General features: G+C 42.1%; 1 protein-coding gene across 2 annotated transcripts; it reads right to left on the bottom strand.

Moving 5' to 3' along the window:
* Positions 1–6,150: 6,150 nt before the first annotated feature.
* On the bottom strand, positions 6,151–15,028 carry SELE (selectin E). Of its 2 annotated transcripts, none has more exons than XM_036097985.2 (14): positions 14,928–15,028; positions 14,507–14,593; positions 13,565–13,951; positions 12,942–13,049; positions 12,543–12,728; positions 11,551–11,736; positions 11,256–11,444; positions 10,123–10,311; positions 9,822–10,010; positions 9,437–9,613; positions 8,820–8,930; positions 8,041–8,062; positions 7,863–7,932; positions 6,151–7,186 (listed from the first exon to the last, which is right to left on the bottom strand). In XM_036097985.2, the coding sequence occupies exons 2-13, from the start codon at positions 14,541–14,543 to the stop codon at positions 7,887–7,889; spliced, it is 1,827 nt and encodes a 608-aa protein (XP_035953878.1). In that variant the 5' UTR covers positions 14,544–14,593; positions 14,928–15,028; the 3' UTR covers positions 6,151–7,186; positions 7,863–7,886. The 2 variants fall into 2 exon arrangements, with proteins under 2 accessions (XP_035953878.1, XP_035953877.1); XM_036097984.2 differs by having other exon boundaries at positions 7,863–7,935.
* Between the last annotated feature and the right edge of the window lie 516 nt (positions 15,029–15,544).

Consider the following 15,544-nt stretch of genomic DNA (forward strand, 5'->3'; position numbering starts at 1 on the left):
CACCCTGAGAAAAGAAGAGCTGCTGACCAGGGGCATTGTCGCTAGATTCTCTCCTCCTTCCCTCCTTTCCCTCCTTCCTTCCTTCCTTCCTTCCTTCCTTCCTTCCTTCCTTCCTTCCTTCCTTTCTTTCCTTCCTTCTTTCCTTCCTTCCCTCCTTCCTTCTTTCCTTCTTTCCCACCTTCCTTCCTTCCTTCCCTCCTGTCTTCTCCTCCTCCTTCTCCCTCTCTCTGCCTCCCTCCCTCCCCTCCACCCCCATCTCTCTCTCTCTTTCCCTCCTTTCTTTTTGGATAAAACCTGTGCTACCTCTTGGCTATCCTTGGTAGTGAGCCCCAGATTACTGCAAACACCACAGGATCAGAACACCAATTCCTGATGCCTGTCAAGCTTCAGTAGACAGTTCCTGCTCCCTCTGTCCTTGCTCGCCCCCTAGTGGAGATCCCTGGTAATGGCATCTCCTAGAGTTGAGCCCTAAAGAGAGCAAAGCCCAGGGGAGGTTTTTGCCTTGGGGAGTTTGGGGGCCTAGAGTACTTTTGCATTTCTGGAGTGTAAAATGTGAAGGAAATAGACTGCATATGAAATTAGGACCTATATGATGGAGGGCAGTGGAAAGGAAGAGTGATGACAAAATCACATTTGTAGTTTTTAGAAGATGAGTAATAACAGTAATAGCTGGAGAGCTCAACGAACAGTACACATGGATCACCTCATTGAGTCTTCATGAAGGTTAAGTACTACTATTCCCCAGCAGGCACTATCATCATCCCCATTTTAAAAGAGTGTCGGAAAGCTTAAGAAAGTTGTGTTTAGTCACAAAGCTAGTAAGAAACACAGTTGGGGTTTTGAACCCAGGCCAGTCAGTTCTGAAGCCCATGCTCTTGATGATTAGGGAGCTCATCTTCCGCCAGGAGTTTGGAATGATAAGTTGATGTGGGGACAAACCTGGAGCCAAGGAGCCCGGCAAAGTGCCGACGTTCTTACTATCATACCCCGAAGGAATATCTAGACTTGTATTTCTGAGTCTTCTCCTTCAATTCTCACTTGACCCTTGTCTAATCAGGCTTTCAATCACACCAATTCCCTGAGACTGCTCCCACCAAGGTCCTCTGTCCTCATGTTATTTGGCCAATCAGCCCTTGGCTCTCCTCCTACTTCATGGACTGTTCCTTCTCTGTTTCATTTGTTGGTCTGCCCTCATCTCTCCACTCTGCAAACCTTCAGAGTGCTCCAGTGCTCACCACTGTTTTTTTTCTTTTCTACCCCCACTGACTTGGTGATGCAAGCCAGCCTCTTCACCTTGAAGAGCATCTAAATGTTTGATGACTCCTAAATTTGTATTTCCAGCAAGGACTGTTCCCAGCCAAATGCCTACCTGATATATCTCCATTTAGTTGTTTAAAAAGCCTCTCAAATTTTACACGTGCCAAACTGAACTTCTGAATTCCTCTTCCCAAGCCTCTTGACATCTCAGTAAATTATAACTCCATTCTTTAAGTTCCTTAAGCCAAAGCTTTTGGAGTTAATTGAGATTCCCCTCTTCTTCTGACAAATTATATCTAATAGGTCAGCAAATTTTGTTGGCTTTGCTATCAAAATATCCAATCACTTCCATTCTATTATGCATCCAAACCACCATCATCTCTCACCTCTATTATTGCAGAAGTCCCCCCATGTAGACTCCACGTTTCTACCCTCTTCTTTTTATGGCCTATTTTCAACAAAACAACTTAAATGATTCAGTTAAAATGTGTATCACTCAGGGTCCCAGCCAGAAACAGAATTCACCCCAGATGAGTGAATTCTTCACCCACTGAAGAGTCTTTACTAGAGGGACCACTCACATAGATTGGGCAAGGCTAAGAAAACAAACATGAGAGGATGAGGCATCCAGAGTCTGGCAGTAGCAGGATGCAGCTGTACCTCTGGGACTGAAGATTCAAAGGAGGAGATGGTGTTAGAATCCAGTGAGAATTGCAACCCTAAAGGAGAAGCCACCCATCAGGAGCTATACTGGAGGAGAGATACAGCTTCTTCTAGAGAGAACACCTGTGCAGGCAAAGGTTGGGTAAGACATATCCTGACGACTCTCTCTTCTTGCTCTTTGATCTCCTGTATGAGCCTCTTATTAGTCAAACCAATCAGACACCAGCCCGCCAGTGATGCAGTCTGCAGGGCTCAGCCTCTGGGACACAGGGCAGGGAGACCTGAGAATGGATGGGTAGTGAGGGAGGGCAGCAGAGGGGAAGAAAATAACCAGCAAGAGAAAACACACGTCAGACCCTCTAGTGGCTTCTCATCCCACCCAGAGTAAAATCTAAAGTCCTTACGTTGGCTCACAAAATCTTACATGGTCAGGCACCTGCTTCCTAATCACTTTTGTCCTCTGAGATTTCCATTCTTTTTTGTAAGCTCAGTTATTCATTTAAATTTATTTATTTAAATTTCACCTAGAAATTTAAAATATTATAGCAGAAGAGTTTTCAGAATATTAATCCTCTATATTTTCAGAAGCAGAAGGTCTAGCATTCAATAAATGCCAATTGAATAAGTGGATAAATAAACCCCTTTTTGGTCATAAACTGCATATGTCCCTTTCTTTTTTAAGGAAAGACTTTATCTCCTTTTTTTTTTTTTAGTCTCATTATTTTGTTGGATATCTTTGTTGTTCTACTGGTTTGTTGGACATTCTTATTCTTTGAAAACCAAGATCCAGGGTTTTCTTCAGAAAGCTGGTTTAGGTCATCAGGCATCCAGCCAAAACTACATTCAAGCTCCCGACTTGCACCATGTCTACGAGGTACACCAACATTTCAGGCCCTTGTCCAAGAGAAGGAGAGACCTTGGGTCCATCCAAAGTTGGGTTTTGGGAGGGTGGGGGTGGTTATTTAGTGACATTGTCAGATATACACTCAATTTATTCACTTTTCTATACATTTTAAATTCTGGCCTTATATCAAGTTAGGTTTCTAAAGGACTCAGACCACATCAACTTAGCCCCTCACTAAGTTCCCCTCACTGAGTCCATCAAATCTGTGTTTTTTGGCTTTTATCAAAGCATTTTTCATATGGATGTTTTTGAGTCATATGGATGGATTTTGTATTTGCTAAAAACACTTTTCTTGAATGTACAGTGACAAATTTAGCTTAAATTTAATACACATTCATCTATACCATGGAATATGATTCAGCCACGAAAAGGAATGAAGTACTGATACATGACATAGTGTGGATGTACCTTGAATGCATTAGGCTTAGTGAAAGACACCAGACACAAAAGGCCAGAGATTGTGTGATCCCATTTATATGAAATATCTAGAATAGGCAAATCCACAGAGACAGAAAGCAAACTGGTGGTTGCCAGGGGCTCTGGGGAGAGAGGACTAGGGACTGACTGTTTAATGGGTATAGGGTTTTCTTTTGCTGAGAATATTTTTAAGTAGATAGAGGTGGTGATTGCACAACACTATGAATGTACTAAATATCACTCTGAATTGTACACTTTAAAGTGGTTGCTTTTATGTTATATAAACCTTACCTCAATAATAATAATTTTAAAAATAGTGCACATTCAATCTAAAGAGAAGATTTGGGGTAGGCAAGGCCATGGGACAGGTTAGCAGCCACTTGAAGGTTGTCAGGAGAAGAGTGGTTATTTGGCTATTCTGTGGTCCCCAAAGGGCAAAACTAGAATGAGTAGGTGAGCATTATAAACCATCGCAAAACCCCAGAGAGATTGAAACCAATGCTGGAGAACTATTTGGGTCATTGAGTGCCACTGACAGAAGAAGCCTTCCCTTGTGCCTCTCCCCCATCACAGATGACTGCAAGGCTTACTTGTTCATTGCTGCCAACCAAAGCTGCGTTCACTGCAGTTTCCAACATGAGTTTATCATGGGTAGAAGGAATGCACAGTCTCACACAACAACCAGTAACCCCATAGCCAGGGTGCCCAGTTCTCCAATAGCATGCTACTCCTCCACTCAGCTTGAACTACCTTCTCCCTTGGACACAGCCTCAAACTGTGTCGACTTCAAAATCACATACTCCAGCATCCCTGCCTTTAATCACGGTCGCCTATTCTTGTAGATCTGGTGCTCAAGTATCTCACTGCAGCCCTTGTCAATCATACCTCACTGAACCTCCAGGCCATTAACTAGTTCCTTTATTTCATCTTTATTTCCATTCTGTTCTGTACTATTGTCAAACCTATCTTGTCTCCATAACTGGATTTCAAACCTTGCCTTCTGAGACAACTCATTCCACTTGAGAAAATTGGTCCTGTTCCTTATCATGAGCCCATCTGCATTTGTTTGTCCACATATTCATTCATTCATTCAAAAAATATTTGTTAAGTATCTATGGTATATCAGGAATATGCTACATTCTAGGAACAGAGCAATGAACAAGGTAAATTGCTTCTACCCTTAAGGAACTTAGAATCTAGTAGAAAAGACAGGTATTAAGCAATTACACAATAATTAGTTAATTAGGATTAAAGGAAGGAAGAAAAATATGGGCTGTGAGAGCATTAAAGAGGTGACTTAATCTAAGGAGTCAATTGCCATAAAGGGATTTTTGAGCAGAGAACCTGAAACCTGAGTAGGAGTCAAGCAGGCAAAGAATGGCGGACTCCTTGATGAGGAGGGTGGGTAACTGCAGGTGAAAGAAGCCGATGTGTTCAAAGGCATCAAAGTGGGCAGACACAGCTCTCCATTGTGGATGGAGTGCAATGCCTGAAGGGGCATGGCGTGAAATGAGGATGGGAGACAGGCAAGACTAGATTTTGTGTGACTTGTGGGCTGTGTCACAATCCCTCCCAACAGCAGACTGAGAGCCTGGAGACTCCGGAGATTTTATCATTTAATCCAGGGGTTGTGATAAGGATCTGTTCTGAGGCTGTCGGTGAGAGAACAGCTGGTTAAGGGTTATTACAAGAACTATTGATAGGAAGGATTTGGCACCATTGGGAGAGTAAGGAGAAGAACAAAATCCCCTTAATTATAGCCAAAACTCTCTTGTGGTGTTGGTTGAACCATCTTATGAATATACCAAAACTATTGGACTGTTCACTTAAGAAGGGTGAATTTTATGGAACGTGAATTTTATCTAAATAAAATAGAACTTTTAAGAAAGAACCTACACACAGAACTAAATATAAACATGTTTATTATCAAACTTTGCACTGCCATATCAAATACAAAATGGGTATGGCATAAGCTTAAATAAATACATACTTTAAAAACTATAAAATATTTTAAATCATAATTTAAAATACTTTATTAAACCGAAACACAGACCACATTTACATTGCACACAGCTACTTCCATTGCAGTATATATAAATATTTATATTTACAACATTTGAACAATTTCAGAGAAAATAATAATCCATTCCATAGGTAGCCTGCTTGCAATAGTTGTTTATTTCTCTCTCCCTTATTTCACAGAGTTCTTTCGCTCTGTCAAAATCTCTGACCTTCTGACCCTTAGCATTCCTCCCTGTTTGCTTTTGGCTTCACCTTGGCCAACATACAGCCAGCACTTGTCCAAAACTTTGCTTTTTCAACACATCCTAGATTAGTGAAAGTGTGGGAGAGTTTTGATTCTCATGTCATTTGCAGGATGGAGTGAGAAGCTCTGGCGTTGGACAGGCCAAGAATTTCTCACTGCCAATGATCAACTGATAACTGGAGATTCCTTAGGAGTTTTAACCTCCTTTATAAATAAATATAAATACACGCTCATCCAGACCTTCCTTTCTTCATGAACACCCTAACAAACAGAATAACACAATTAGGGAATAAACATTAAAAGTCTCCACTAAAAAAAAAAATCCACTGGACAAATCCTTTACATGGTGAGTTCCTATCATGAATTTAAAATCTTACACAATATGCAAGAATTATATGTTGATGCATCGCATCTGACAACATCTTTGTAGGGATGCAAAGCACATCCATATTTCTACATTTTTTTTCAACAAAGATATGCATAAAAGTGTACCTTCATTTGTTTGCATTTACACTTTTTTTCAAATCAGAACACTTGGCCTCATGGAAGTTTTTCATCATGGAAAACCACATACCTCTGAAAACAGAGATGACAGTGTACAAGCGTATGCCATTCAGGTTCTACTCTCCTGATACTACTCATGTTTTTACTTATTTTTTTTTAAGTGGGCTCCATGCCCAGCATGGAGCCCAATGCGAGCTTGAACTCATGACCCTGAGACCAAGACCTGAGCTGAGATCAGGAGTCAGATACTTAACAGACTGAGCCACGCAGGAGCCCCACTACTCATGTTTTTAAAAGCAACTATAGTAAAACATTCACAACTTTATACTGGTTAACATTATACATTGCTGGGGGACAGCATTTGTCCTTTTTTGAAATAAATTTACTATAGACATAACATTATGTTTGTTAATAAACAAAGATCTGGGATAAGTAACTTTTACCTTAACATAGTCTTAACATGTACATATTTTAGAGTCCCTACAACACTTGTATTGAATTAAGAATTAGGGAAGATTGTACTTTAGTCAATGCAAATAAAAGAACACAATCTCTAAGAGCACTTTATAAAGCACTGAGTCCCACAGGGATAAAAGTGATTAAGACTGTGCTTAGTAATCCTCACACAGAGTATTAAGTAGGATTTCCCCAGGCACTTGCCTGTGGGCATTAAAAAATTATCATTTTTTGCACTTTGGTGATAGAATATCTTTGGCCAAGTTGTTTTCCCTAAACTCCTGAGAATTATTCATCCCCGTGACAGCAACCATGTAATCAGTAGTTGAGACACAGTGAGGGGCAAAAGAAAGAAACACTACCAAAAATACTGTGTTTCTCCACTGAGATCTCATAGTGAGCAGGGGAGAGAGTTAAAACAGGAATTCTGAGATTCCAGAGCCTGAGTCTCTTTACTTTTGTCCAGAAGAGAATATGCTTTTCCTCCATCATCCAGCACTTTCCAGATGCTGAGAACAGGAAAGAGAAAGTTGAGTCTTGCTGGTGGCAGGCTGGCCTCGCCCACTAGAGTGTGGACCGTTGAAGTCCTCATGGGTGCCATGCTCCCAGCTATAAAAGCAGTGGATGTAGGAGCTGAGAAGTACCAGAGACCAAAGGAGCCCTTTCTGTCTCTGCCATCATCAGGGTATTTCTCTAGTTCCCTGGAGGTACCTGTGTTCCTGCAAACAAAGAATGCATGCCGTCAGGACACTTAATATTCTGCATTAATAGCAACAACAAAATTCACCTTCTAGCACAGACCACTGTGTTCACTGTCACTGGAGAGTCCAAGTATGAACAACAAAATCCTATTCAGTTAGGGCAGTGAAACTATTCTGTATGATACTGGAATGGTGGATACATGTCATTATACACTTGTCAAATCCCATAGAATATACAAAAACAAGAGGGAACTCTAATGTAAACTGTGGACTTTAGTTAATAATAATGGATTTGTATTGGCCCATCAATTGTAACAAAATGCCACACTAACACAAGTTGTTAATAACAGAAGACATTGGAGGTTCAGGGGTATGTTAGAATTCTAGTTATATAGCAACAGTCCATATCTCATGCAATTCCTAGTTTAGAACAGTTTCTAGAAGATAGTAAGTGCCACATAAGGGTTAACAATCAGCATTATTATTATTAACTTTCAAAAGTGAAATGACTCGATAAAGGCCAAATCTTGTTTTTTTCCTCTCCTTCTACAAAGAAATGAAACAACCTTCCATAAAACACCATGAAGCTGGTGATTCTCCCCCAAGAAACCAGCAGGTTTGGAGGGCTCAAGGAGCAACAGAACATGAAGAGAGGATACGTTCTTTCAAAATCATATGTGATTTCAAGTCTTACCTGATTCCTTTTGACTTAAAATGACTACAAAGGCATGTGGAAGGATCCGTCTGATTGAAGGCTTTGGCAGCTGCTGCGGAATACACGAGAACACTAAATTAAGCCCTGTTTTCCAACATAAACAGAGAAAAATGTGTAGAATATTCAAGGGCATGCTTTGGACAAGAGTGCAACTTACCTGGCAGGAACAAATTTCTTTGCTGCAAGAAAAAGAAAACCATTAATTTGGACTAAAGGACTTTTAAGGAGATACCACATTCAGAAACAATATGGTTCTATTCACCAGGGACTGCAAACTCTACGCCTTCAGGGCCCCTGTGATAAGCAGAGTGCAAACACAGCTTGGTGCCAAGGGGGTGACATGCAAAGCACACACTCATCCTAAGGGCCCAGCAGTTTCCTAATGCTAGTGACAGCTGCAGGCTCAGCGTGCAGAGTTCATCTGCCAGTTTTTCATGAGAAGTCCCAAATCTAGATTTTATGTAAGATTTCCCATTTTATAAATGTCAGAACTTAATTTTAAAAAATGTTAACTATTCCATAAGCCAAACAAACTGTGAGTGTGGCTAGATGTGTTTGCAGGGTCCCCAGGAGATACTCCCACATTTAAGCCTGTATTCCCAATAAATGTTTTGGAAACGTTTTCGCCATTTCCTGGGAGCACAACCCTATCGCCTCACTGCACAACTCTCAGGGGGGCCACAGAATTCCCTGTGAATGGCATCCCTTGGAGCTGTCCACTGTTAAATAACATGTATATTTCCTAAAACTCTTCCCACTTTGAGTTGTACTATATACTCTTTCTCTAAGACCATGGCTCAATTATACTGTTCATTAGTGTTTCTCTAGTAACTCGAGTCAAATTACTAATGTGCAAGAGAGAACATGACTCATCAATGAGAAAAAGAAATACATTTTTCAAGAACATTTTTGAAGTATGCTCCCAAGCTCCCTTACCTCTCTTGCGTAGGCGTTTCAGGAGCCAGAGGAGAAATGAGGCTGATGTCAAGAGGGAGGTCCCAGCAGTGGCGAGTCCGATTGCCAGGGGAGCATTGGACTCAGTGGGAGCTAGGGAAACAGAGAGGGAAGAACTGTCACGAGAAGAAAATGAATTTAAAGTCTTTCTGTTCTGTCCATTTGCCCTTTCCTTTGCACACTGATGAGCCGTCTACTTCAATACATACGGAGGAGACATGGTAGGGACTAAAGGCTTCTGAGATGGGCCCAAACCACCTGTGGCAGCTTGTCTCCCGCCACTGCCAAGAGACCTCTAACCTGCCAAGCTCTTCACAGAACCCACTGCACCTCGGTCAAGACTACATGCGTGCTCTCTCCATTACTTGTCTTCCTTTTCCCTACTTTGACCTCTAGCTCTCCTTTTTCCACTTGTCAGAATTCTACCCATTCCATCCACCCGTCACCTCTTCTGTTTCCTCTCTATCGCCATAATATTAAATATGCACCAGCTTCTCAACCTTGGAACCTTCCTAGTGTGAACATAATGAACGGTTCGTTACCTTCCCCTTCTTCTGTCTAGCCCTCCCAGACAGCCCCGGCACCAATCAGTACTTCACCTTCACAGGTAGGCGGCATCCCAGACCAGTGTCCTGTGGCATCACATGTCAGAGCTGCAGACCCATTGAGTGTCCATCCTTCAGGACATGCAAACGCACACACAGCGCCAAACACGGGCTCCCCGCTGCAGCTCACATTCATCTTTCCAGAAACTGCCAGACTTGAACATTGTACCACTGCAAATTATGGACACATGGGTGGAGGTTAACAAAAGTCTCCTGGAAAATGTCTAAAACTGGCTGAAAAGTCATCATAAACGTAACTTATAAGCACTACTTAGTTTTCAGCATGTAGGAAACTAGGATCACACCCATTAGGGCAATCTAGCTTCAGACACGTATGAAATATTTGACCTTACCCCTTAAAGTCTAAATTCAATCCTACCTTGGCAGGAGGGGACCTCCTGTGTCCACTGTCCCTGAGATGTGCACTCAAGCTGAGCTGACCCATGTAATTCAAAGCCTTCCTCACAGCTGAAGGCACAGGAGGACCTGTAGCTGAACTCTCCAGTAGAGGAATGGGCGCACCTCACGGAGCCACGCTGGAGCTGCCGGACAGCATCACATTTCACAGCTGAAAGATATGAGTAAGCACATTAGAAGTCTGTATCAGGAAGCAACAGTTTTCTCATGTCATCAAGTCCCTAGCTCTTCAATTGTTTTTATCTTAAAAACAAAAACTGTACCTTCACATGTGGGCTCCTCACTGTCCCATTCGCCTGTGGGGCCACACTGGAGTTTTTTGGATCCCTTCAACACAAATCCCTTCTCACAGAAGAACTCACAGCTGGACTCACTTTGGAAATTTCCAGAAGCACTAGGAAGACAACTCATGTAGCCTTTCTCTGGGATGGACAAGGCTTTGCACTGAAAAGCTGAGATACCAAAATGATGGTCAGAAAATACTGCAGTGGAACTGGAGAGTGCTTAGCATTTGATGAATGAACCCATTCATTTTGGACAAAGCAATGCTCAGCGATCTCAAGGCTCTTCATTACTCCCTGGACAACTGGGAAGATGAGGGTGTTTTCTTTGAATGCCAATCCCTTCATTGATAATGGCACTCAGTAAAGGATAGCCTTTAATAGAACCAGTGGTTCCTGAGCACCGTTCTGACATTGAAAGAAGTTACAGTCAAGAGAAAGCAGAGAGCAAATTATGGGTCCCGGATGCTAACAGATGATGCCAAAACACAAAAGGAAGGTAAGAAGGCAGCACAAAAAATGGGTCTGCTTTGCAGTTTGGTTTTGGTCTTGTGGCTTCTTACCACTGGAAATCATTCTGTGCTATATTTGGCGACAGAAATACCAGGACATGATAATGAAAACTGCTTGTTTTCAACATCACTGCTCTTGCTTTAAAGTGAATTAAATTTTAGTGCTTATGTAGGTATTAAGGGTGTCTTCACACATGACACAACACATGGCACATTCTCGTCACTGCTAATTATGAGCAGTTTCAGAAGAAAAGTATTACAAGAGTTTTAAAATCAAGTCATGTTCTCACAATCCTACTTTTAAATGTTCTCATGTGATTTCCCTTTAGATTAAGGTGTCTGCCTACTCCGTGCCAATGTCTACAAAGCCACATTAGCACAGCACAAGAAACCGGCAAAGCATCCACTCTTAGTACGTACAATCCTTTCCCTGGATAAGCATTGGTTCTTTTATATGAAACTCAAAAACATAAGATGAACATTGCCCATCACATCTGATTACTCTAGTTAAAGTAAGCATCTGGTTTCATTTTAACTGCCCAAGTTCGAAGATTGCTGCCCTTTAAGGAAGGGGGTATGTAAAGGAGAAGCTCTTGGGCTTACCTTCACAAACTGGGACTTGCTGATTCCATTTCCCTTGTGCGGTGCATTCAAGTTGGGCTGGCCCCTGCACCAGGAAGCCTTCCTCGCATGTGAAATTGCAGGAGGACCCGAAGGTGAACTCGCCAGCTGGGGAGTGGCTGCAGCTCACAGACCCATTCTGAGGATGGTCAATGGCCTCACATGTCACAGCTGTAACATAGACACCCAAGTACATTAGCAGGTCTGGCCTGACCATTTCAAGTACAGGTTGAGAAAAAGAACGTTTACAGTAAATCTTGACATGGAGCAACTCTACCTTTACACGTTGGCTTCTTGTTGTCCCAATTCCCAGATGAGGTACACTGGAGGCGCTTGGGTCCCATTAGTTCAAATCCTTCTTCACACTCAAAGGCACAAGTTGTGTTCCATGGGAAGTTTCCAGAGCTTTCGAGACAGTCCATAGTGCCATTGGCAGGCTTTGTCAAAGCATTGCACTCAACCACTGGGGATTTGAAAGAACACCGTGAATTTTACAGAAGAATGATATGTTCACTTCCTAGAGAGTTGAAATTTATAAGAGGGCAAGGAAGCAGCTTTCAAACAGTAAATCCCAAAGTCCTAAATTAATCTGGGGGGACATGCACATACACTATAAAGTTTTTATGCTCTTTTATTAATACTTTCATCTTCTCTGATTGATTTATACTTTGACTACGTTGAGTGGTCTCTGATCTATGTTATCATATCTCTCATGTCTCTGATCTACTTTACGGAAGGCAAAAACAAAGAAAAAAAGTTTCTCAATCAGGATTTATGACTAGTTGTGAAAACAAAAATACTGACATACACAGGACATTCATTTATGTCAGCCCAGCAGGACCTGGAGGCAAAAAGTCTTCATCTCCAGCCTAGAAAGATAAGCCTGAGAGAGAAAAAGAGCTGTTGGGACTGCTTGACTCCCATGGTCTTATGCATCTACTGCATCAAGAAGGGCCGACCAGGAGTCGTGAGGATTTCCTGAGCATGGTGCCAGCGCTATGGGCACTCTCTTACACATCACCAGAGCCTCAGAAGCACCCATCTCAAACACGGTGGTTTTTCTAAAAACCTCTCTCAAACCAAGCAGGCACCCTACTGACCAACACATATTGGCTGGGAGAAGAGGTCTTATTAAGAACAACATTACAAAAAGAACTTTCCCTAGAGTTTTGAAAGTGCTATAAGTTAGATAAAAAAAAAAAAAAAAAAACAACCAAGGCCACGAGGGATGAGTCAGAGAGTGTTGTGTGCATTTAGAGAGAGATTTACCATTGCAGGCTGGAAGAGGAGCACTCCAGTCCCCTGTGGAAGTACACCACGTGGTCTCTGTGCTGCTTGGGAGGTAACCCTTTTCACAGCTGACGGAGCAGGAAGAATTGTAGCTGAAGTGCCCCAGAGGGTGAGTGCAAACCAGGCTTCCGTGCCCAGGGTCTTCCTGTGCTCGACAGGTCACAACTGAAAGGAGAAACCACATCAGATCCTCTGTCGCCTAGCATAAAGTGAGAAAGCCCTGGTGGTAAATCTGGGATTTGAAGCCAGGGCTCTTAAGCACCACATGACACTACATGCCCGGGGAAGGGAGGACATGCACACCTGACACCCAAGCCAGCTGGGACACGGGAAAGTGCTACCGACTCAAGTGAAGGAGCAGGTGAGATGGGGACCTACCTTGCTCACACCTGAGTCCACTGAAGCCGGGGTAGCACTCACAGGTGTAGCTGTTGACAGTCTCCACACACTCACCATGGCCGCTGCAGGATGTAGGGGTACAGGCAGCTGCAGAAAACACAATGAGGAAGAGGATCGTCATTGTGCTTATAATGCATTTCTTTGGGTTGAGGATCAACAGTGTGTGACAGAGATGTCACCATTTATAGGGACGTCCAGAGATTTTAGCTGAAGTGCTTCACACAATGCCAAAGCTGGGTTTTAAGCTAAGCTGATGTTAATATGCAGGTGTCAGGGGTACAGCTGTCATTGGCATCAAGATTAGAAAATTCTCTTTATCACAAACTTTCAAGATAGTTTTCCTTCTACAAATAAATGAGTAACTAAAATATGCATTGTATGTGCATACACTGCCTATGTATTGACCTACAAATATACATACATTCTTGCCTACATTCACACAAAGAAGCAAAAAGATATAATTTGCCAACAGAATGTTTTAAAATTATATTTTTTAAGAACATAGCATTACCATAATAGAGACCAGGTTTTGCATACTGCAATAATTTGTCAAGATGCCCTCAGCCTGAAACTCCCTCCCACGGCTGCCTCAAGTCCCGTACCTGTGTAACACAAGGCAAGCTTCTTTTTGTCGCATCTCTCATCATTCCACTTGCCCGTATCCTTGTCTCTCTTGATGTAGATCTCCACACAGTCTTCATTGGTTTGCTTATTGTTCGGTTCGCCTGGAGCCCAGTTCTTGGCTTCTTCGGTCAGAAGCTTCTGGGTCCCTATCCAGGTCCACTGCTTATTGACCTTTCTGATTCCGATCCAGTAGTAAGTTGGTGAATAGCTGAGCATGGAGTTCAGGTACTTAATTTCTTCTTGGTTTTGAATCGCAACCAGATGCGTGTACCTTTGCTGACAGTAAGCACTAGCTTCGTCAAAAGTCATGGTTTCTGTGGAGGCATTGTACGACCAGGCCTCACTCTCTTTAAACAGGAGAAGCACTAAAAGGGAAAGTGTGAAAGGCATGGAAAGGTTAGTCCTGCTATAGTTTGACTCTATTAACTGGGCTTTTTACAGTCTTATTTTCATCAACCAGTGGCCTTGGAATGACTTGAAATTTTTTCACCTTTTCCAAAGTAAGAAGAGGTATAGATGGAGAAACCATTTATTGTGTGTATCTTTTGTGGTTGAGCCTGTCTGCACTCACTCACCACAATCTATCAGGGTATCCACTACAGTAGAATAATAATCAGAATAACTAAGTTTACTGAGCACTTAATATGCACCACAGAACTGTCTGAGGCCATTTCCATAATGGATCCTCACAATGCCTCTGAGAAATAGGCCACTCATGATCAACACTTTACACTTTAGGAAGTTGAGACACAAAGAGGTAAATTGTCCCTAACCCAGGATGGAATGCATTGTGCAGAGAGGCCAGAGATGCTGCTAAACATCCTACAAAGCATGGACCCCCCACAAAGAGGAATTATCCTGCCTGAAATGCCAAGTGTCCAGGATGAAAAACCCTGATCTAACGAATGATATTGACTTACCAAGAGTGAGAACAGGGAGAAGCTGTGAAGCGATCATGACTTCTAGGATTCTTTTTTTTATCAAAAGATGAGTCTTGAAATGCCCTTCTGGGGGGAAAAAGTACAGAATTCATTACAGAAAGAAATTTTAGGTAGCTGGTTACTGAGATCATTTTATGAAGATGTTTTCAGCAGTATCATAAGATTTTAGCTAAAGGATAACAGCGCCATCATCTTAGTTTGTTTCAAGGAAGTCGACTGGAATGAATACATACAAAATTTAAGGTTTTCATCATTTAGGTGAAAGAGAAAAGCCAGAGTTTAACTGGTCTGGATACAACAAGAACATGCACAGGTCTTTTATCAAAAGGCTTTCTGCATCTCTATTCATATTGACAATCCTGTTTCAAGGCCACCCTTGTAAAGACTCTTTTGCACTTACTGTTCTGTCAAGTGGTGGCTTTGGTGCCCGCGTTGGAATCCTGTTTGTGTCACTGCTGCTTCTGTCTCGTGCCACTTAGCAGTTCTGATGTGAAGTCAGCCAAGAACAGCAGAGCGCTGCTCCTGCCGGAGCCCCTTTATAGGGAAGCTCGCTTCCTGTGAGTAATTTCCAAACCCAGTAAAGAGGAATTCCCCAGTAGCATCCAAAATTTTCCCGGGAATATCCATAACACCAAAAAATTACAGTGATGTCAGAAACTCAAGTCCTCCAAGCCTTTTTATTTTACATGAATCCTATTAATATGGCACAGATGTGGGGTTTTAAATAACATAAAATTGATGTCTTTAAAAAATTTGAAAACTTTGCTCTTTAGCAGCATCTCTCCTGTAATTGTGGTAGTAACCAGAATTTCATGAACATAAGCAAATTCAGCCTTAGTTTTATTATCTGTGGGCTACCATTCTTAATTTTCTTATCTGTAGCTATCAACAGTGGACCACCAATCTTTTGTTTTTTCTCTCTCTCACCTACCAGCACAACCCATTTTAAGGTACACTGTCTCATAGAGGAATGAATCACAAGGTATATATTAATCCTTAAATTCTGTGGATAGTTAT

Source organism: Halichoerus grypus, chromosome 7 (genome assembly GCF_964656455.1).
Source record: "Halichoerus grypus chromosome 7, mHalGry1.hap1.1, whole genome shotgun sequence".
Classification (NCBI taxonomy): Eukaryota; Metazoa; Chordata; class Mammalia; order Carnivora; family Phocidae; genus Halichoerus; species Halichoerus grypus.

Excerpts from the sequence above, each read along its gene's own strand:
- SELE (XM_036097984.2), bottom strand. The coding sequence starts at position 14,543 with ATGATCGCTTCACAGCTTCTCCCTGTTCTCACTCTTG. Across the intron at positions 11,737-12,542 it reads TCCTCTTCCAGCCTGCAATG|TGGTTGAGTGCAATGCTTTG; the intron begins GTAAATCTCTCT and ends TCAAATCCCCAG. Across the intron at positions 11,445-11,550 it reads CAAGAAGCCAACGTGTAAAG|CTGTGACATGTGAGGCCATT; the intron begins GTAGAGTTGCTC and ends TCTATGTTACAG.